Source organism: Camelina sativa, chromosome 13 (genome assembly GCF_000633955.1).
Source record: "Camelina sativa cultivar DH55 chromosome 13, Cs, whole genome shotgun sequence".
Taxonomy (NCBI): Eukaryota; Viridiplantae; Streptophyta; class Magnoliopsida; order Brassicales; family Brassicaceae; genus Camelina; species Camelina sativa.
This window is the reverse complement of record NC_025697.1, coordinates 2384296-2403186: the sequence shown is the minus strand read 5'-3', so window position 1 is coordinate 2403186 and position 18891 is coordinate 2384296. Positions and strand designations below refer to the sequence as shown.

At 37.1% G+C, this 18891-nt stretch overlaps 5 protein-coding genes and 1 pseudogene across 7 annotated transcripts; 1 reads left to right on the top strand and 5 right to left on the bottom strand.

The window, feature by feature from the left end:
- Positions 893 to 2684, top strand: LOC104734625 (protein trichome birefringence-like 9). Its single transcript, XM_010454235.2, has 4 exons — positions 893 to 1322; positions 1657 to 2040; positions 2123 to 2281; positions 2357 to 2684. Exons 1-4 carry the CDS (start codon positions 958 to 960, stop codon positions 2682 to 2684), a joined length of 1236 nt encoding a protein of 411 aa, XP_010452537.1. The 5' UTR covers positions 893 to 957.
- LOC104734627 lies at positions 2451 to 8691 on the bottom strand. Of its 2 annotated transcripts, XM_010454236.2 has the most exons (18): positions 8430 to 8691; positions 7726 to 8197; positions 7469 to 7560; positions 7053 to 7217; positions 6554 to 6950; positions 6039 to 6157; positions 5883 to 5955; positions 5577 to 5803; positions 5449 to 5493; positions 5193 to 5268; positions 4905 to 5096; positions 4615 to 4718; positions 4434 to 4497; positions 4130 to 4279; positions 3548 to 3661; positions 3230 to 3400; positions 2925 to 2984; positions 2451 to 2844 (listed from the first exon to the last, which is right to left on the bottom strand). In XM_010454236.2, the coding sequence occupies exons 1-18, from the start codon at positions 8468 to 8470 to the stop codon at positions 2728 to 2730; spliced, it is 2679 nt and encodes an 892-aa protein (XP_010452538.1). In that variant the 5' UTR covers positions 8471 to 8691; the 3' UTR covers positions 2451 to 2727. The 2 variants fall into 2 exon arrangements, with proteins under 2 accessions (XP_010452538.1, XP_010452539.1); XM_010454237.2 differs by lacking the exon at positions 8430 to 8691 and having other exon boundaries at positions 7643 to 7735.
- Positions 9453 to 10654, bottom strand: LOC104734622 (glycine-rich RNA-binding protein 5, mitochondrial-like). Its single transcript, XM_010454232.2, has 4 exons — positions 10503 to 10654; positions 10026 to 10094; positions 9837 to 9943; positions 9453 to 9731 (listed from the first exon to the last, which is right to left on the bottom strand). The coding sequence occupies exons 1-4, from the start codon at positions 10618 to 10620 to the stop codon at positions 9606 to 9608; spliced, it is 420 nt and encodes a 139-aa protein (XP_010452534.1). The 5' UTR covers positions 10621 to 10654; the 3' UTR covers positions 9453 to 9605.
- LOC104734623 (casparian strip membrane protein 4-like) lies at positions 10863 to 11864 on the bottom strand. The gene is made up of 3 exons (XM_010454233.1): positions 11557 to 11864; positions 11347 to 11470; positions 10863 to 11263 (listed from the first exon to the last, which is right to left on the bottom strand). The coding sequence occupies exons 1-3, from the start codon at positions 11823 to 11825 to the stop codon at positions 11048 to 11050; spliced, it is 609 nt and encodes a 202-aa protein (XP_010452535.1). The 5' UTR covers positions 11826 to 11864; the 3' UTR covers positions 10863 to 11047.
- Positions 12189 to 14769, bottom strand: LOC104734624 (mitochondrial fission protein ELM1-like). 2 transcript variants are annotated; one of them, XM_010454234.2, is made up of 11 exons: positions 14539 to 14765; positions 14324 to 14435; positions 14119 to 14188; positions 13925 to 14021; positions 13606 to 13755; positions 13387 to 13513; positions 13177 to 13289; positions 13033 to 13096; positions 12868 to 12961; positions 12677 to 12785; positions 12189 to 12553 (listed from the first exon to the last, which is right to left on the bottom strand). In XM_010454234.2, the coding sequence occupies exons 1-11, from the start codon at positions 14713 to 14715 to the stop codon at positions 12452 to 12454; spliced, it is 1215 nt and encodes a 404-aa protein (XP_010452536.1). In that variant the 5' UTR covers positions 14716 to 14765; the 3' UTR covers positions 12189 to 12451. The 2 variants fall into 2 exon arrangements, with proteins under 2 accessions (XP_010452536.1, XP_019090242.1); XM_019234697.1 differs by lacking the exons at positions 12189 to 12553; positions 12868 to 12961 and having other exon boundaries at positions 12691 to 12785; positions 14539 to 14769.
- Positions 16616 to 18371, bottom strand: LOC104737858 (annotated as a pseudogene).

Sequence of the window (18891 nt, the reverse complement as noted above, 5' to 3'; positions counted from 1 at the left end):
ATTTTACAAACTAAAGGGTTTACTTGGAGGAACACACAAACCTAAGAAGTTCCAAAATTTTGTTAAACATTATTATCTACTAATGGGATAAGATTCACTTTCAAAGAGCATTAGTTTTGAATATGATATATAATTTGGTCAAATCATTGCCTCTACCAAATGAATGAGTACCAAACTATATGATTAGTATATTTGTAGACCATTATTATGATTCTATAATGAAATGTAATACACACTTGTAGCAAAAACAAAGGTGTAGCTAGCAGCTTGATCACACGTTTTCAACACGTTCGACAAACAAACAAACAAATTCACAAAACTGGCATGGACACCGATAGCCACAAAACACGCTCATTTTCTAACTTGTATTAGTATTGTTTTCTCTCATCCGTAATTTCTATTACAATTTCCATTTTGATATGTAAAAATGCCAAAATTTATTAATTTAAAGATAAATCTAGCGTAAGAAAACGTAATTTATGAATTTAAATATAAATTTAGCGTAAGAAAACGTAATTTGTTTTTTTTTTTTTGTTCTTTTTCTGCTTCTCTCTTTGTTGTTGGTGTATTGTGGAAAGTCTTTATTTCTTGTCAACGTAGAAAACCTATTTTTTAAGAAAACATTACCATGTATGATTTATCTGATGGTAATAATAATATTTTGTGAACATTAGTTAGACGTGGCGTCGTCGTTAATCATAATCTGGAAGATGTGAAGTCGAACGTGGGGTCAAGGAAGCTTCCACCATGATATCGATGTACATAAATTACATACTAATTAATTTAGTAATTCTTTTGGCTTTAGTCGTTTCCCAATTTGATTTGTTTTATATAATTTAAGAAGCACTAAAAAAACGAATATATGTATAGTCATAGGCCTTAGTTTGACGTCTCTCTCGTTTACAGAAAAAAAGAAAAAGACTTGTTCAAAGAGAGAAAGAAGAGATCACACACAACATGGATCATCATCAAGTCTTCTCTCTCTGCTCATTCCCGTACCTCTTCAAGATCAAGAAACATCTCTACGTCAGCCTCTTCTTTCTACTGACTCTCCTCATATTCTCGAGCTTCATCGTCGACGTCTTGCCCTTTCTTCGTTTCGGTTGGTTGTCGTCGTTTTCGTCGTCGACACCGACAAAGGAGTGCGATTACTCTAATGGAAGATGGGTTCGTCGAACAACATCGTCATCATCTGTTAATGGACTACTGTATGGAGAAGAGTGTCGCTTTCTTGATTCTGGTTTTCGTTGGCGCAAGAATGGAAGAAAAGATTCTGGTTACCTCCAGTGGCGATGGCAACCACACGGCTGCGATCTTCCACGGTAATACATTGCGTCACGTCGTCATTATATAGTCTACTTTTTTCTTATAAACTCGAATATGTATTTCTTGCTTAGACCTTAAGTTATATTGATTCCATTGCAAATTAAAACGCGTTCGAGTTGCAACTTAACTAAAGACTAGAGATTAGGGTTTGATTCACTTTCTTTTAACAAAAGAAAGCTTTCGTCTCGTATATATACCTCACCAAGTTCGCAATTTTTTTTTTTTTTTTGGTTTCTTGTAGTAGGGTCAAAAATTTCATCACAAAAGACTTGAAACCTTGTTTTAGTATCTGTGACTAACTAAATGATAACTGTTTTTTTGAATGATCAGATTTAACGCAAGTGACTTTCTGGAGAGGAGTAGGAATGGGAGGATAGTGTTCGTCGGAGATTCCATCGGACGAAACCAGTGGGAGTCTCTAATGTGCATGCTCTCACAAGCAATACCTAATAAATCTGAAATCTACGAAGAAAATGGGAACCCCATAACCAAACACAAGGGCTTCCTCTCGATGCGATTCCCTCAGCAAAACCTCACTGTTGAGTATCACAGAACACCGTTTCTTGTCGTGATAGGTCGGCCACCGGATAAATCACCGAAAGAGATCAAAACCACAGTGAGAGTAGACGAATTCAACTGGCAATCAAAAAGATGGGTCGGGTCAGATGTTCTGGTCTTCAACACAGGGCACTGGTGGAACGAAGAGAAAACTGTGTTTGACGTATGAGAAATCCCGCTGCTTATACGATCAGAGTTCGACATTTCTCCTCCTTAACTGCGTTTGTTTTTTGTGCAGAGGATGCTATTTTGAGGAGGGAAGGAAAGTGAATAAGACAATGGGAGTAATGGAGGCATTTGGGAAGTCTTTGAAGACATGGAAGTCATGGGTCTTAAAGAGACTTGATCCACACAAGAGTCATGTCTTCTTCAGAAGCTACTCTCCCGTGCACTATAGGTCAGGATATAACATAAGACGACACAAGTTGTTATATAATGGTGTTTAAACGTAAAAATTCCTTGGTGGTTGCAGAAATGGGACATGGAATTTGGGTGGTCTATGTGATGCAGAGATGGAGCCTGAGACTGATAAAAGAAGGATGGAACCTGATGCGAGTCACAATGAATATATCTATAAAGTAATTGAAGAAATGAGATATCGACATAGTAAGGTTAAATTTCTGAACATCACATATCTGACAGAGTTCAGGAAAGATGGTCATCCTTCTCGGTATCGAGAGAAAGGCACTCCTGTTGATGCTCCTCAAGACTGTAGCCACTGGTGCCTACCCGGTGTGCCTGACACATGGAATGAGATTCTCTATGCACAACTCTTGTCAATGAACTATAGAACAAAGTGAACTTTTGAGGTATAAAGTGGTTTTTTTCTGTTTCTTTATCTAATCATGATTCTGTTTCATCGATGCCTTCTTCAGGCTCTGTTTCATTTGTTTGCATTTGCTTGACCTTCTCAAGCTGTCTCAACAGGTTCAACCTTTCAGCTCCGTAGGTCGAAGGTATCTGAACAAAAACATATCTTTTATCAACTTTATCGAAGACATGGAAGAAATGTACAGAAGCAGATACACAAAAAGCATTACCAAGCCTGGCACATATCTCTGTATTGCTGCAAGCATAGCCGCGTGACCAACTGCTGTGACCTGTGAGACATAAGCATAAACATTAGATTAGTTCATAGACTCAGACATATTGTAAAATGTTAGTGGTAAATGTAATTGACTGGTATTACGGAATTTTGCACCAGAAGCAACCATCAATATAGATCAATATAAAGTTGTAGTGAGAGCCATCGTTAACCATTGGTTATTAAGGCGTATTTTCAAAATAACCAATGGGAATGGAAATATGATATTGGGAAAATTCGATAAGGTTAGTTTTTACTCACAGGAAGAAGCATAAGAACACCAATGGGAACAACTGATGCTAAGTCAGTCATGGTTCTGCGTAGGGCTTTCTTTTCTTTCTCTGTTAATTCATCTCCTACCACAGACCTCCTAAGGAGTTCCATAGCAGCAGCTGAATCAAACGCAAGAAGCTGAGTACCTTGCCATACGTCCTGTCAGAATATCCGAGTAAAGTGCGCTGTTAGTAACTAAGTCATGAAGTAGGAAAATAGTGAAGCAACAAGGCTGATCAGAAAATGCTACTTTGCTCAAGGAAAACGAAGATAGATATAGCATGAGGCTTCGAATGACATTCATACCGTACTGGTTTCTTTAAGTTGGTCAAGAGTTTTCTCAAGGACGTTTTCTTTCTTTGAGCTCTGTACCAATTGCACACCTTTCATACTACTACGAGGATCTTCAGAGGTTCTTCCCTGCAGAACATAGAGATGAGAGCTTGTACTCGTGAACCATAGCAGAGATAACAATATTTCAACTGAGACATAAACGCAAATAACAATGTGTTAAGAGTTGATCGTCTGCTACCATGTTGAAAAATGAAAACTAAACCCATGAAAGAAAGAACAGAGCACAAAAATCATTGCACTAATTTGTCCATGAACTTGATAGCAATATGACTAGGGGAAAAGGAGTGAAAAAACCACCGTTTTAAAGAGAAGATCAGTTTAGAATTTAGATCTCACAAAACCATGGACAACCTCCGTTTATAAGTTATTACATGTTAAAAAATCGAGTAAATACTGAAACTGACATTTTAAAACATTTACTATATGTGTGACCGTCAAAAAAAAAAAAAAACATTTACTATATGTGTAAAAACGAATCAAACATCTTGCAGCAGCGTCTGACTACTACTCCACTATGTTCGAATAATTACTAACCTCTTCGTTTACCGACTCATCTGTACTTCCTTGGACACGCTTCTCCAGCTCTATCAGTTCACTCCGTAGAAGTTCGAACCGATAGATCTCATTGGGTTTAGAATCCACACTATTTACATTTTCTTTGGATTTCTCAAAATATTCATCTGCCTGCATATTGTAAAAAATATTGAAACCTCTCACCATACTACAAATTGAAAATGGTTGACTTAAAGATAGCATCTCTTCACTTAGTGAAACCAATTATGAATATCCCTAATACTCTAAGACATGCTTATAAAACATATGATAAAATGAAGCATACCGATGACTCGGGGCTAGGCTTATTTCTTGGATTGCGCACAAAGAACCCCCAGAATCCACGATCCCTATTAATGCACAAAACAATAAATAAAATTCCACAGCCAGAGGAAAACAAAGAGGAACCTACGTTTATACCTCAAAAACACCGAAGGAATTATTAACTAACAGAACAAGCAATATACCTTGTGACTTGATTTACAGAATTTTTTGAATTTTTTGAGTCTTTTCCTTTTGGGTATTGCCTTTGTTCCTCCGAGTACTCCTCAGATTCACTATCACCACCATCCTGTATGAACCATATGAGATTTTAGTCTTCCATAGACGTTTAAGAAAACCAAATGCATTCTGCAATTCATTGATTCTCATATTATAAACACCCATTGAGGATGGTGTGCTGTGGACAGTACCAAACTAAAGCGTCAGCACTAAAATACCAGTATCAAAAAAAAAAATTGTAATAACAACTGAAAACCTCTTGCAGGGAAGCTGCTTTGGCTCTGAAAGACGCCTCTAAAAATTCAGCCTCTTTCTTAAGCTTCCTTATTTTTTCTAGGTCAGAGCATGCGGCTTTTATTTGTTCTTTTCCAGAAGATGAACTTGATGCATGCAACTTCTGTAGCAATCTCTCCAGTCTCACCAGAGCTTCATCTACACTCTCTAGAGCCTGATAGTCAACGGAATTCTTAGCCCAAAAACTGGATTTAAACAGTGTCCAGAAAGTGAAGTGGTGGTTTTCACGACTAATTCATAGAATACAAACCTTATCAAATGAGTTTGACTCTCTATCAGTTGGCGATGCACTCATGTCAATAAAACCCGCTTCTGTTACCGCCAAACTGGATCACATTAACCAATCGCACACAGCTAAATTACTTGATGTTAATTAAAAAGGTATGCTATGCTCTACAACAAAGGATGCAAAAATGTAAAGTGCACAGAGATGGATATGTAGGCTATTCTGCGGATGGATACATGAAGCTTCTTCCTACACAATTTACCACTCTGCATTATCCTACCTTGATATTCCCAGTTCTTCCTTGCACTGGATTAACTTGTTGTGCCTAAAAAATTGAGAATGAAAATCAATCTAATCACTAACTACTCTGTTTTATCCAATTAACAATATAAACATGTTATTAGATACCCCTTGGATAAGAATTTTGCTGCCTTGACATTAGAAGGATTCTCAGGCCATTTGCTGTACTTTATAAAGCTCTGTAGCCAATAAGAGCAAACATTCAATATCTGGGGAAGAGCATCATAGTTAGGTGGCCCTTGTGGTCTGCTTTTATGCCCATGTGATTGTTCGGCTAGCTGGGAGTCCTTTCTGGTTGGATAGAAGGGAATCCAATCTAGTTCTTCACAGACAACCTACGCTATAAAGTTCCACGATAAGATTTCAAAATGGTTAAAAGAAACTGTCACAAGTAATGGTATGACTTATGCCTACCTCTACATACAACTGATAAGAACTGATGGCTGAAAGCTGAGGATATTGTAGGAGACTTCCTCCAATGAAGTGCCTGAATAAAGAAGATAGCGAGTTTAAGTGATAGGGTGTATCAAAAGAGTATGGCAAGCAAACAGAAGAAAATCAATGAGTCACCTGACAAGGTCTTCCACAGGATTCTCCAGCGAATTAAAACCATTTGCAGCTAAAAAAGACTGGGTGCTCCTGCCTAAGGCAATGAAGAATCCAAAAATAGCTAAATCTCTTTCCAAGACCTGCAAGGGCATTACCAACAGGACCGGATAAACTCGTAAGATATTTAAAAGCAGCTGTACAACCATATTCAACAATCAACATTCTATGAGTACAAAATTAGAGAAAAAAGAAATCAGATTTCTGTTTCGATAAGTGCCACTTCTATGAATATCCTAGATAATAGATAGTGCACTTAAGTTTGCAAACTGTTTCAGCTATGTTCTTATATTCTAGGCTGTACTTATAAGAAAAGGTACAGCGAATGATATTCCAATAAATCCAACATGGAATTGCTGTCCCAAATGAATCCTTGCACATAATTCTTAAATCTTCTCAAAAACTAAAACAAGCTCACATCCATACTGCAGAGAATCTAAAAGCTGCTCAGATATAATTTTCTGCATTCTATTCATTACCTCGATACTTTCAGACGTTGTTAACCTTGACCATATTTTCTCCCGATCGATAGCCCTCAGCAGTTGATTTTGTATAAGATCGACCCAGAAAACAACCTCATCTGTACAGCAGTCACTTTTTACTCTGCATGCCGCTGCCCGAGGTCCAAAATGAACAAGAAACTCTCTGCGTAGACCGAGGCTTTTCATTGAATGATAGGCCCGAGGGAGTGGAACAAAGTCAACAAATTTGTCCATCAATCTCCCTGTAGTATCTGGAATCATAGAAAAGAAGGGCGGGCACGAAAGTTTTGTCGGGCCAAGTTTTGTGACTGCTGCGATGCAATTCAGCACAAGCATGAGAAGTGACACCTCAATCTCACTGCTTGCAGCTGAGGAGGACTTGCCTTTGACATAGCTGAAACAAACCATAGAGGATCGTCACTTTCTAAAAACCTCACAGGAAACGAGTGTTTTACAGAACGTACAAAAAAGAAGAGAGTCAAAAGAAATGACATACACAGAAGTAGCAGAAACAAATCGTTGGTCCCCCTCAAAGCAATTCACAAAAGATGTCACCACCGAAGGAACTTGCTCAGACCAAAACCACTCATTGGCTTCAGGATGACTAGATGATAGTTTATCCCGCATCATACTATCAAGAGGAGCAGCTTGGCGTGATAAACTGCATAATGAGATTATTTAAATTAAGAACTATGAAGCAGCGAAATAGGATTATAATTAGACAGCAGGTGAGTTTTAGAAAACTCTCAACGTTAGTGTAAGGAAGACTGTGGGCAGTAATTCTCACTTTGTTGCATTCTCTTTCCAAGACAAGAACCAAAAAATTCTACTAGATTAAGAACACAACAAAATGTTGAAAATCCAGTAACGCTGCATGCCATAGTTCCTAGACTTAAGTAAGTTGTGCAGTACCTCCTTTGCACAAAGACATTAAGATCATCGTCTCTATTGTTTCCTCTAGATGAAACCTCGTTTGCAGCTTGTAGTAAGCAATACACGGACGCCTGAGAATGACAAACAGAAGATGAACTTAGCTAATATCGCTAAAATTAAGACACAAAATACTTAAGAGTAAGTCAAACGCACAATGGAAAGAGAACATTTTTGTTCTGGCCCTGATTGCAAACAAAGTTTGCTAATCATGATGGGAAACTAAAAATGGTAGAGACCTGATAAGAGAACGTCTTAACCCAAGCATTTTTATCGACTCCGAGCCAGGCAGCTGAAAACCAAGGTAACCTGGAAGAGGAAATCTTATCTTTAAGTGCCAGCTCAAAAGTTCTGGCAGCATCATGTAAAGACTGAATGAGTTCACCACAGGTGTATTCATCTTTCAACGATCCACTCAGCTTGGCCCTCATCTCCTCAACATCATCGCTGGGTCTTGACTGTGAGTTCCCATTAACAGCCACACCGTCTTCAGCAGATGCAAGGAGAAACGGCCTCCGTGATTTATACCAACTCATCTTCTTGTTCCCAAACAATCTCCTGTGAAGAATGAACTTCTTACTTTCAAGAACATCATAGGTCACAAACAATCCGGTCCTTGGATTTCCACGGTACAAACAATCAAATTGTATCACTCTTCTGCAGGATATAAAGGTTCCAATGGACATCCGAGATAGACAAGGGTTTGAAGAGCTACATAAAGCACAAAAAAAAAAAATTACAAATAAATCAAAAGAGTGTATTGGAAAGCTCAGCTCAAACATAAAAAAATTTATATTCCTCGACTTTGAAGTTTTGAACCAAGAAGCGACCTAATCAATCTCTACCACTAAGACTCGTCCACAACTACTAAACTTGAAAAATCAGCTAGGGCGGAAAATAAAATCGAAGATTCCAGAGACAAAATGTGAGCTGATTGGTTTACCTTGAGGATACAAGACCCGGCCGATGTAGCTTAACTGCCATCTACCATGAAAGCTTACACACAAAATCAGCTTGGGTATTATCTATTCTACTAATTTTGGTTTGAGAACAGAAAGAAGAAGAGAGAAGACGAACAAAGAAAAAAAAAAACGGAAAAAATCGCAGATGATGCTCTCTCAAGGCTGAGGGGGAGAGGGGAGGGAGAAGGAGATGATGACGTGGCAGGAGGAGGATCTTTATCCGGTAGACGTGGAGCTGCCACAATTCACTCAAACGAACGGTCTTCTCTATTTCCAATTTATATAATCCATTTATTATTTCATGCCACGTGTCTGTACCTTCTCACCGTAAAGATTATCATTGGACCTTCTTTACTAAAACGTCTATTTTCCGGTAATCATAATTTTTAATCCCACGCTGTTATCTCTATTGACTGAAATGGATTCAGATATGATCATAACAAAGAAGCAAGAGCAAGTATAAAAGTCTTGTTGACCAAATCTTGAACATGATCATCATCCGGCTAGAGCAAACCATTCATTTTCATCAACCTCCAAAAATTAACAATTATAGTAAAATTAATTTTTATTTTACTTTTGAACTTGTTTTTTCATATGAAGACTTGATAGTTTACATAGACAACTGGAAGTTGATGCGACGGAATTTGCTTAATTTAGCCCCTATTATCTTGCATGAAAGGAATATGCTTTGTTTGGCTTTTGCGCTTATTAGACAGTTTGAAGCCTTGCTGAAACTAAATGGTTTGCTCGAGCCAGATGTGCATTTGTCATTTCAAGATTTGGTCAACAAAACTCTCCTAGAATTTTTTGTTAATCATTTTTAGATTTCTCAATTGGGTCATACTATAAAGTAAAAAAAATAATTTTGATGTAAACTATATAGTAACATTGTGAAGTAACTGAAAATACACATATAAAAAAGTCTACAAATTTTTTTTTTCTAAAACAATAACAAAAATATATGAAAAAATAATAAGAAAAGTGGTGGGTTGCCTAAACAAAACAGGAAAAAGAAATATACCATTGATTCAAGATAGATTTAAACTCAGATTGTCGGGGTCAGTTACGTAATTGTCAACCAACTCTACCAAAATCAACAAACGAATACATGGTAACATTTTTGATTTTTTATATTTTATGAGGGTCATCTGACCCGCTCATGTGAACGTAGGTCCGCCAGTGGGCTCGTCAGGCGGTCCTCTAGCTATTGGAAAGCCACCACCACCACCAAGACTTTGTTTAGGCTTTGCGTAGTCCACAAATATCACACGGCCGTGTAATTGCTGTGAAAGTAAAAAAAAAAACTCTTTTTTTTTGTTACCAAGATGAAATAGTTTTTAACTTTTAACAAGTGAAAAACATTAAGAGATACACCATTGTTATATTACCTGTCCGTTCAACTCCATCAGAGCTTTCTGAGCTTCATCGTTCGAAGCAAATGTCACAAAACCGAAACCTTTTGATCTATCAGAGACTCTATCCATAACTATTTGAGCTGAGACAGAAGCAAAAACTCTCAGATAGAAAAAGCGGATAAAAGTATATGAAAGCATATTGTGTTTAAGTATATATATTACCTTCAACAACTTGGCCATATTTTGAAAATTCCTCAGATAATCCTTGTTCAGTAGTGTAAAACGATAAACCTGGAAACAGGGTTGTATATATAGTTCAGAGTTAAAAAACGTTATTGGAGATTGTCATTTCACAATCACTCACCAAGAAAGAGCCATTTCAAAATCTTCAGAAAAATAGAATACATCATGTCTAATACTCGATTTGCTACAAACTAGCGAGGCTCAAAACCAAATTGTGAGCACAAAAAGCATATCACAGTTCACATGAAGAACTAGTAGACATAGCGTTAATTAAACATGGCTTTGAAGAACCATAATTCACTATTCATGAGGAGATATTGGTTACTGAACAACATAGAGAGAGACTTTTAAGACTTAGAACATCATTAGACACTTTTTAGAAGGAATGGTTACTTAACCTACAAAAATCAATTTGATTTTGGATTAATCGAACCGGAACAGAAATATAAGAGTTACCTCCGACAAAGAGCTTCGAAGCGACTCCACGGCGTTGAGTGAAGAAACACGAGGCGGAGGAGTTAATTAAGCCAGCGGATTTCAGGTACCGGCCACCGATCCTTGCGAGAGCCGCCATTGAACTGATGTCGCGAGAGGACTGTTGGAGTTTTCACGAATAAAGCACGTTGTGGATCGGGAAATCTGGGCCTGGCCCGGTCCATATTGGACAAATAAAAGGGTTTGTTTCATTTATTTTTGTTTCGTTGATTTAATTAGTTTGTGTGTGAATAACTTGAAGAAGGTTGTTGTTGTTGATAACTCTATTGCGTGCACAACTCTGCACATTCACTATTTTATTGTATGTAGAAAATAAAAAAGTGACAATTAACTTCCAGCAATTTTCAATCCTTCCAAAGATGAATACAAAACACATTATAGAGTCACCAAGATCTCACACAAATACTAAATATAAAAAGTTCTTCCATATAAACATTTCACACAAATGCTAGTTAAATCCTTCGCACGATGTTTCTTCTTTCGCTCGAAGAATCTCTATTGTCGAGCTAGGGTCGTTTGAGAGAGACGCCGGAGATAACGACAAGGATGGCTAAAAAAGTGACAGAGGCAAAGGCAGAGACGACAGCTCCACTCGTTTTCTGACAGAAATCTCCAAACTGTTGGCAGATTGGAAGCCAGTTTGTGTTTGTATTCCCATTGTGTGCCAAATACACTATGGCCGCTGCTGCGGAAGCAGCTGCTGTGTCCAGAGCCAGAGCAGCCTGTACACATCAGCAAGAAAACAGAGAGTTATTGATATATAAATATTGCGTCAACAATTTGAAGAATTGGGGAAGATGAGTACAGTGTCAAGAACAAGCAAAAGGAGCCTTGGAGCGACGGCTATAGGGCGAACAATCGTGACGACTGACAAGGGGAGAGATAGGACAAGGTAAGCTGCGACTATTGCAATGGCAATCACAAAGAATCTGAACAGAGAGAGAACTGGAAGTTAGATTACTCAGTAAACAAGGGTTCACAAGATGAAATAAGAAGAAAACAGTATGTATCTTACTGAAAAGTTGGAAGATCATCGTAGCTAGCTTCAAACTGTAAAAACTGAGTGAAGAAAGGTAGAGTCTCATCACTAGTCCCCATTGTGGCAGCAGCAGCTAAGGCAGCTACAATGGCAGCTAACCGGAGAAGGAAATCGAAAATGGAGAGACCTCTCTTGTAACTTCCTGAGGCAGTGTGGTCTCTGGCTAAACCGAGGAGAGGTGCTTTGCCTTTGATGGCTGAGCTCGACTCTGCAGGGACATCAACGGCTATCGAGTCACTCTTCATTTTTTCTCTTTTTGACTTTTGAAAAGTCTTCTTCAAGGATTTGTTTTGGGAGGGAATGATACTGGATGCTCTTGCTTTTGTGTAAGTGATGGAATTCGGGGTTGGGTTTTTATAGGGTTTAGGTTTCGGTGGTGGACTTTGTTAATAGTATCAAACTATCAGTGGAGTAGAGAGAGAGTAGTTGTTGTTTTGCTTATCCCTAAGATGTGGAGTTGGCAACAAAATTATACAAGTCAACAAGTAATTAAAATAATAAAAATAATTGGATCAGCAGATCATATATGCCTAAGTCAAGACTCTTATCAGTTGGTGTTGCACTCATCTCCTCGGGTATCAAAGACTTTTCATTATTATCATACCCAATAAAAAAGTTCGAAAACTTTATTCCAACTAATCAATAGATCAAATATATCCAAATGGGAAAAACCAAAGAACTAACAAAATTCAATCGCTAGTAGTTCAAACTCTAAGTGTATGACTTTGAGTTCGACTAGAGCACTAAGCTTCCACGGATGATGAAATTATTAAAAACTAGCTCTAATTCCCAGTCCGAAAATAATAACTGTAGTCTACAGGAAAAAGACAGTTACTCTGGAAAACTTGTGGAGGGAAAGAAGGGTCATGTCTCAATTCTCAATTTTCCAGCCACGCTCAGCCAGATCTTTAATCACGCGCCTCGCAGCTTCTGCATTATCGTTAAGAGGAGAGTAGCTCCACCTCTCACGCATCTTGTCATATAAAATCCATAGAAGCTAATGTCAGGATTCACTAAATAAAAAAGAGAAGGGTATCACGGAGTATAGCTATCATGTAGAAAAATCGAAAGACTGGAATAGAGTTATTAGAATTACATCTTCTTTTCCGGTTAAAGGTCGAACAGCTCCTCTTTCACGGAGAGTATTCTGGAAGTCAGAAAATTTCCATGTACACTGTTCAGCACCCACAACATAAACGGGTTTCCTGTGTCGAGAATGAGATTTCAATATCATTCAAAGACTGAACAATAAAAAGGAAAAGGTCGTTGTTGTTGTCTTGAACATACCCGGTACTACATGCCTCGCTCAACATACTTATAGAGTCAGCAGTTATGATAAAAGTATCGGCTAATGCAAGATGTCCCAAATGCGGATTAGGGTCTGAGAAATGGAAGACGAGAAAGTATCAAAATTTGCCACGGACAAGTTGGGATTAACAAAATCCGTTTCACCTTTTCCATCCCAAATGTAGACCTTAGAGTTAGAGCTCAGTTCTCCTGTTATAATATCTGCAACCTGTAGAAATATGAGTAAATATGATGGCCATCGGGTCCACACCTGTAGAACCTGTAGAGCTCAGTTTTCCTGTTACTTACTTTCTTTGGTGTTCTTCTTGAGAAGGATATTCTTAGGCTTCCACAGCTCCATAGGATACTCTGAAGCATGCCACACAATTTCTTAGAAAGCTCAACAGCATACAAACAGTTCCCTACAGAAAATTAACAAAAAAGCGTAGAAAGTTTAATCACAGTTATAAATACAGCTCAATAGACTATATAAAATATGAAGATGCACAACATGTTTACTTGTAGGTCCTCCAATATTAACTACAACCAAAGGTTTTGACAGTGAAGCAAACTCGTCCTTCCATTCCAAAGTAGCCTTTCTCAGTGTAGAAGCGTCGACGTTATGAAGAGCTCCGGTAGTGAGAAACTGAATTTCAGAATTCAAGCTTGTTACCAGCAACTAAATGACAATTCCTTGCCATCAAATTCCTTTTGATGAACATTAGAAAAGACACATACCACATTTCTACCTGGAGGCTCATGTGGAGTTACCCATGGCCGGAGAAAGAAAGGAATCTGCCTCTTTCCTTCAGGTGTTAAAGAATAATAATCATGACGAGGTGTGATCACAAGATCAAATCTCTCGAGACGTGACCTTGGATGTTGCACCTGGTAAAACAACGAACAACCAACTCTGGTAACCCAACCACACACAAAAAAAACGAGAAAACAATGAATATTATGAAGCCAAGATTTGGCATTTGCAGATGTCAGTCAGATGGAAAGATCTGCTAAAACCATCATACACAACAAAACAAAAATGCCATAGAAACTTAACCTGGACAACAAAGACATTTTCCGTAGCTAGTCGTCTTATGGAGCTTGCAACAGATATAGTATCACTACCACATGCCACCACTAACAACGGTCCATTCCTATCATAAGGCCAAATTTGTGATCATAAATATTCAATCACAGTGCTGATTCAAGATCACATCTATAAACATGTTTTCATTTAGAACAAATCAATACTTGTCAAACGTATTACGAGCCATGGAAGCAATCTGCTTTGCATCAGCTACATCAAACATATCCGTGATTCCTACAGCAAATTTCAGGAAACAAGTTACTGCCAACAATCTCTTATTAGGTCTTAGTTTCACTCAAGTTGAATGATAAGAACAACTTGAAAACTATATATGTTCATAGTAGCATTCAATAAAAATTTAAGTCTTACCAGTAGGGTTAATGGAGAATCCGGCACAGATACTGCTGATGAAACGATGAATTCTATTGCAGATCGAGATCGGAAGCCATTGAAGGATTCCACCTCTTGGTCTAGCGACACTCTGAACGACAGAGAGAAAAACAAATTAGGAAAGCATTAGAAATTTGGATAGAGACACTTCGATTCACCTATAGAAAAAAATTAGTGTTTTGAACGGAGCTTACATAATAGAGGTGACGATCGAAGAGGCCTAAGGATCGAATAAGGCCGATGCACTGATTCTCCGCGCCGGCGCAGCCGTTTCCGATCACAACTGCTCGTTTCACTGCGCCGCAAACACTTCCTTGTAGATCCTCCGACAAACCGGTGACGGCCAGTTCCGGTGGCGGTGTTCGTCGCATTACAGTTTGAGTGACGAGGATTCGGAGATTCGAACTTCAGTGAAGAAGACCGAGACAAAATCCAACTGACTAGACCAGACCGAAATTGAAATCGGAATAAACCAAAAACCAACTTGAACCGGAAAAGAAAAGGGGACTGATAAATTAGCCTTGGTTAATATATGAGTTATAAAGATTTTATAAATAATCTAAAAACCTTCTTCAGCTAAATTTCATATTTTCATGCATTAGTAATTTTTTGAGGGATATTTCCGTATTGGTAGATTGATTTATAATAAGTTGTGAATTTGTAGATTTGCAATAAAGAATTTTGTGTTACTAGTGTGATCATTTTGTACAGTAATATACTAATATTCATATATAATATATTTTGTTGGGTGTGTTGGTTTTGTAATTAATTATATTTATTTTTTTTGGTTATTTAAAAAGTTGAAATGCTATGGGAAATTTGAACAATTTTGTCAGACTATTTTAGTGTTATTGGAAGTTCGAACAGAGTTTTTTTTATTTATTTATCATTTTAAATGGTTTAGTCACTAAACTATATAATTCAAATATTTCAAATGGTTTAGTCACTAAACTACATAATTCAAACTATTGTTTTATTTTGTCACTAACTCATCACATATACTATTTTTACAAAAACTTTCCACATATATAGTAAAACCTCTATAAATTAATAATGTTGGCCATGACATTTATTAATTTATATTGATATTAATTTATCTATAAATTAATAATTATTATTTTATAGTGTAATTAATTTAATATATATTTTAATTGTTTAAATTTAAAAAATTATGAATTGAGACAATTTTAACAAAATAAGATTAGACTTTTGGATGTTATCAATTTATAGTTAAATTTGTAATATTTAGAAAACATTATTGATAATAAATTGCAAATATTCTATAAAAATATCAAAATCAAAATAGTGAATGTATAGAAATTGAAAACTTAAAAAATTTAGCTATTTTTATAACATTTTACATTATATTTTCTATCATTATAGTTTGAAAATACAACATAACAATTGTTTTATAGATATGAGCTCTATGATAAAATTCAAAATTCTAAAACATACATATATCATGTAGCAATATAAATATTAACACTGACTCAGAAGAAAGAAAAAAACGCTAGTTTATTATATAACTCACATCTCATTTCTCTCTCTTCGTTTTTACATCCTTGAAAATAGAGGAGGCGGGTGGCGTCGTGGTCGTTCCGCCGTCCTTCTTCACCGAGCCTCTCCCGGTAAGCCTCCAGCCTTGTCCTTCTTTGATTTGTTTTTTTTTTTAAATCAATTTGTTCAAATTTGAAATGATCATTTGGGTTGGGTTGATAATTTCGAAATAGTTTGAATACATTTCAAACTTATTCATAGTTGAGGGTTTTTATGATAATTATAAAGATTTCAGAATATTTTCTAAACTAATTTAGGGTTTTCCTGATTCTTTTCTAAATTTGTGGTAATTTTGATCAATTTAAAACATTTGCGATACCCATCGAAACTTATAATAATCCTATTTAACTTAGAGGACCATGTTGGGCTTTACTCGTGGGGATTTTAATAGGCTTATTTGAAATCTCGATAACTAGATTTAATATCTCTACAATCAATTTCTATTTTCCTTTTAAATTAAAAGATTTAAATATTTTAAATTTCAAAAATAGTTGTCAATAGAAAAAAAAAAAAAATTGAAACAACATTAATATCTTTCGTTCAATAATCAATATCAAACATATTTAGAAGTTAAACAAAACAAAAAAAAAAGAATACAAATCTTTTTAAAATCAGAACTTTATAAATATCATAATCCACTGAATTATAATGTCACATGTCACATTTATATTAGACATGTGCATATATATATAAAAAATAAAAGAAGAAAAAAACTTAAGGTAAAACGGTAAATGCTACAACACTACTAATAGCCGCTGCAATTGCTCCGACTACAAATCCTGGTAAGTTTCCACCTCCAAATAATGCATCAACAGGACCAGCACCAAATGATACAATCATTTGTGGTATCACGATTGACATATTTAAAACTCCAAGAGAGAGTCCTGTGAAGATGACATTAAAATTAAAATATCCTTATTAATATCCATGTTACAAAATGAATATTTTTTCTTATACTAATGGTTATAGTAAGATGATAATCAAGTTAGTAAGATAACCATACGATAGACATCGATCATCCCTAGTTTATATGTTTTATTTTATTCTGAATGTTTATTTTTTGTTTAAAGATATAAAAAAAGAGTGTATAAATACCTTGTCCGGCACCGCTGCTACTTGAGATGATGGAAGCCAGTGCGAACGGAATACTAAAAGTAATCTATAATAATACAAAAAAGGTGATTAATAATGTTAGCAAAAGTAATGGACAACAATGGCAGTGTAACATAAATTGGATAAAAGAAAAGTTGTGGACTTACGGCTAGAGGAATTCCAAGAACTGCAAAGAGAGTCAATGCTCCAGCTTTGATGCCCTCAGTGGGAAGGGCCATTGCACCGAAGTTTCCCCTGTGCTCCTCGGCCTTTTTAGTAAAAAAAACCGTCATTGCCAAACACACGGCGAGGATGATATTCACACCTCCCCAAAGCCTTTTAGCTCCAATTTTCTTACTAATACTTTCAATACCAAGGGACACGACTCCAAGAACGACTGAGTTAAGCATCAATCCCAATGCACCAACGTGGACTCCTTTGTTGTAAAGTTTCTTCATCTTGTCATCTCCTTCTGATCTTCCACCGTAAACTTCACGACCCATCCAGTCGGTATCGAATAAAAGGAAAGGGAACCACGCGATCCAGTTCAAAGACGTGACGATTAGTAGCATCCACATTGGACGTTTCATCACCTTGAAGGCTCCAAAGATCTCGCCGAAGAAGGGAGTTTTCCTGTCTTCTTCGGAGTCTGGCTTTGGCGACCATTGTTTGTCTTCGACGTACCAAAGAGATATGATGGTGACGACGACGAGGAGGGTAATGGAAAGGAAGAAACAACTCTTTAGATTTGCGCAATAGATGTCACATGCTTTAGTCACTGTGAAAGGAAAGATCTTGTGGAGGTGAGTGTAAGATCCGGCCGCGTATCCCAAAACGTTTCCAACGGCCATGAAGAAAGAGAAAAACGCGTTTGCTATTTGCGTTTTCCTAGCGTCTCCAGCTGCTAAATCGCCGAGGAAAGCTCGACAAGGTCCTTGGAGAGTGTTGTTAGCCACGTCAAGGATCCAGAAACCGAGTGCGAATATAACGACGGCTTTTGACTTTACATGGTCGTCGAGTTTGTCTCCCATTCTGTGGACGATATCAGCCGCGTATCCGATTAGGAAAACAGCAACGGCGACAAGCAAAGCGCCGGTGGCGATGAAAGGACGACGACGACCGAATCTTGACTGACAACGGTCACTGTAATAACCGACTTTGGCTGAACAAGAAGGCCGGACACAGGACCACATAGCCAAATAAGAGATGACCATTTATGTGGAACCCCAAGAAGTTGCACGTACGGAGTGAGGAGAGACAACTGAAGAGCCCAACCGAACTGTATACCGGCGGCGATAGAAGTGACCGCGATCATCTTTCTCAGCGGCGTCGGCCCATCAAGATCCGTTCTATTATTTCTTTCTTGGAGGTCACTCATCTTTTACCTTGTATTCAAAGGGTTTTTGTGTTGGTGGGTGATGAATGAAACGGGGTGGATATATTATTATAAAGACGAAGGCGACGAAGAGGGTGGAAGATCTTTGTTTTCTATAGTTTAGGAAACTAAATCTTTTATAGAATGGATATAACGCATGTCTTTATTGGAAATTATTTGGATTACGGTAACAATGGCACAAGACAAGCGAGATACTATAGCTGAGATCAGTTTATTATCTTATCTATTTTCCATATAATTAAGATTCGTGACAGATTTTTTCGATCTTTTGTTTCTGTAATATTTTCGTTTTCCATATCTCGTCAAATTCGTTTTGTTCAATTTCCATTTTTAAAATGTTCTTTTTGGATTTAACCGCGTCACAGGAGGTACATACATATTCCTTCTTCCACAAGAAAAACAGGTAAACAAGCTTAGGAAACAAAGAAAATTTGGGCCTTTAAATATTTATTACGTCGTAAGCTATAAGGCCTAAAAACATAATGGGCCTAAAGTCAATAGA

Excerpts from the sequence above, each read along its gene's own strand:
- LOC104734624 (XM_010454234.2), bottom strand. The coding sequence starts at position 14,715 with ATGCGACGAACACCGCCACCGGAACTGGCCGTCACCGGTTTGTCGGAG. Across the intron at positions 13,514-13,605 it reads AGCCTCCAGGTAGAAATGTG|TTTCTCACTACCGGAGCTCT; the intron begins GTATGTGTCTTT and ends TCTGAAATTCAG. Across the intron at positions 12,962-13,032 it reads CTACATTTGGGATGGAAAAG|ACCCTAATCCGCATTTGGGA; the intron begins GTGAAACGGATT and ends TCCATTTCTCAG.
- LOC104734627 (XM_010454236.2), bottom strand. The coding sequence starts at position 8,470 with ATGGCAGTTAAGCTACATCGGCCGGGTCTTGTATCCTCAAG. Across the intron at positions 5,956-6,038 it reads CCTGTGGAAGACCTTGTCAG|GCACTTCATTGGAGGAAGTC; the intron begins GTGACTCATTGA and ends TTCTTTATTCAG. Across the intron at positions 5,269-5,448 it reads GAAGAACTGGGAATATCAAG|TTTGGCGGTAACAGAAGCGG; the intron begins GTAGGATAATGC and ends AATGTGATCCAG.
- LOC104734625 (XM_010454235.2), top strand. The coding sequence starts at position 958 with ATGGATCATCATCAAGTCTTCTCTCTCTGCTCATTCCCGTACCTCTTC. Across the intron at positions 1,323-1,656 it reads CACGGCTGCGATCTTCCACG|ATTTAACGCAAGTGACTTTC; the intron begins GTAATACATTGC and ends TTGAATGATCAG. Across the intron at positions 2,282-2,356 it reads TACTCTCCCGTGCACTATAG|AAATGGGACATGGAATTTGG; the intron begins GTCAGGATATAA and ends TGGTGGTTGCAG.
- LOC104734622 (XM_010454232.2), bottom strand. The coding sequence starts at position 10,620 with ATGGCGGCTCTCGCAAGGATCGGTGGCCGGTACCTGAAATCCGCTGGC. Across the intron at positions 9,944-10,025 it reads ATATGGCCAAGTTGTTGAAG|CTCAAATAGTTATGGATAGA; the intron begins GTAATATATATA and ends CTTCTGTCTCAG. Across the intron at positions 9,732-9,836 it reads TGATGGAGTTGAACGGACAG|CAATTACACGGCCGTGTGAT; the intron begins GTAATATAACAA and ends TTACTTTCACAG.
- LOC104734623 (XM_010454233.1), bottom strand. The coding sequence starts at position 11,825 with ATGAAGAGTGACTCGATAGCCGTTGATGTCCCTGCAGAGTCGAGCTCA. Across the intron at positions 11,471-11,556 it reads GATGATCTTCCAACTTTTCA|ATTCTTTGTGATTGCCATTG; the intron begins GTAAGATACATA and ends CTCTCTGTTCAG. Across the intron at positions 11,264-11,346 it reads TTTTGCTTGTTCTTGACACT|GCTGCTCTGGCTCTGGACAC; the intron begins GTACTCATCTTC and ends TGATGTGTACAG.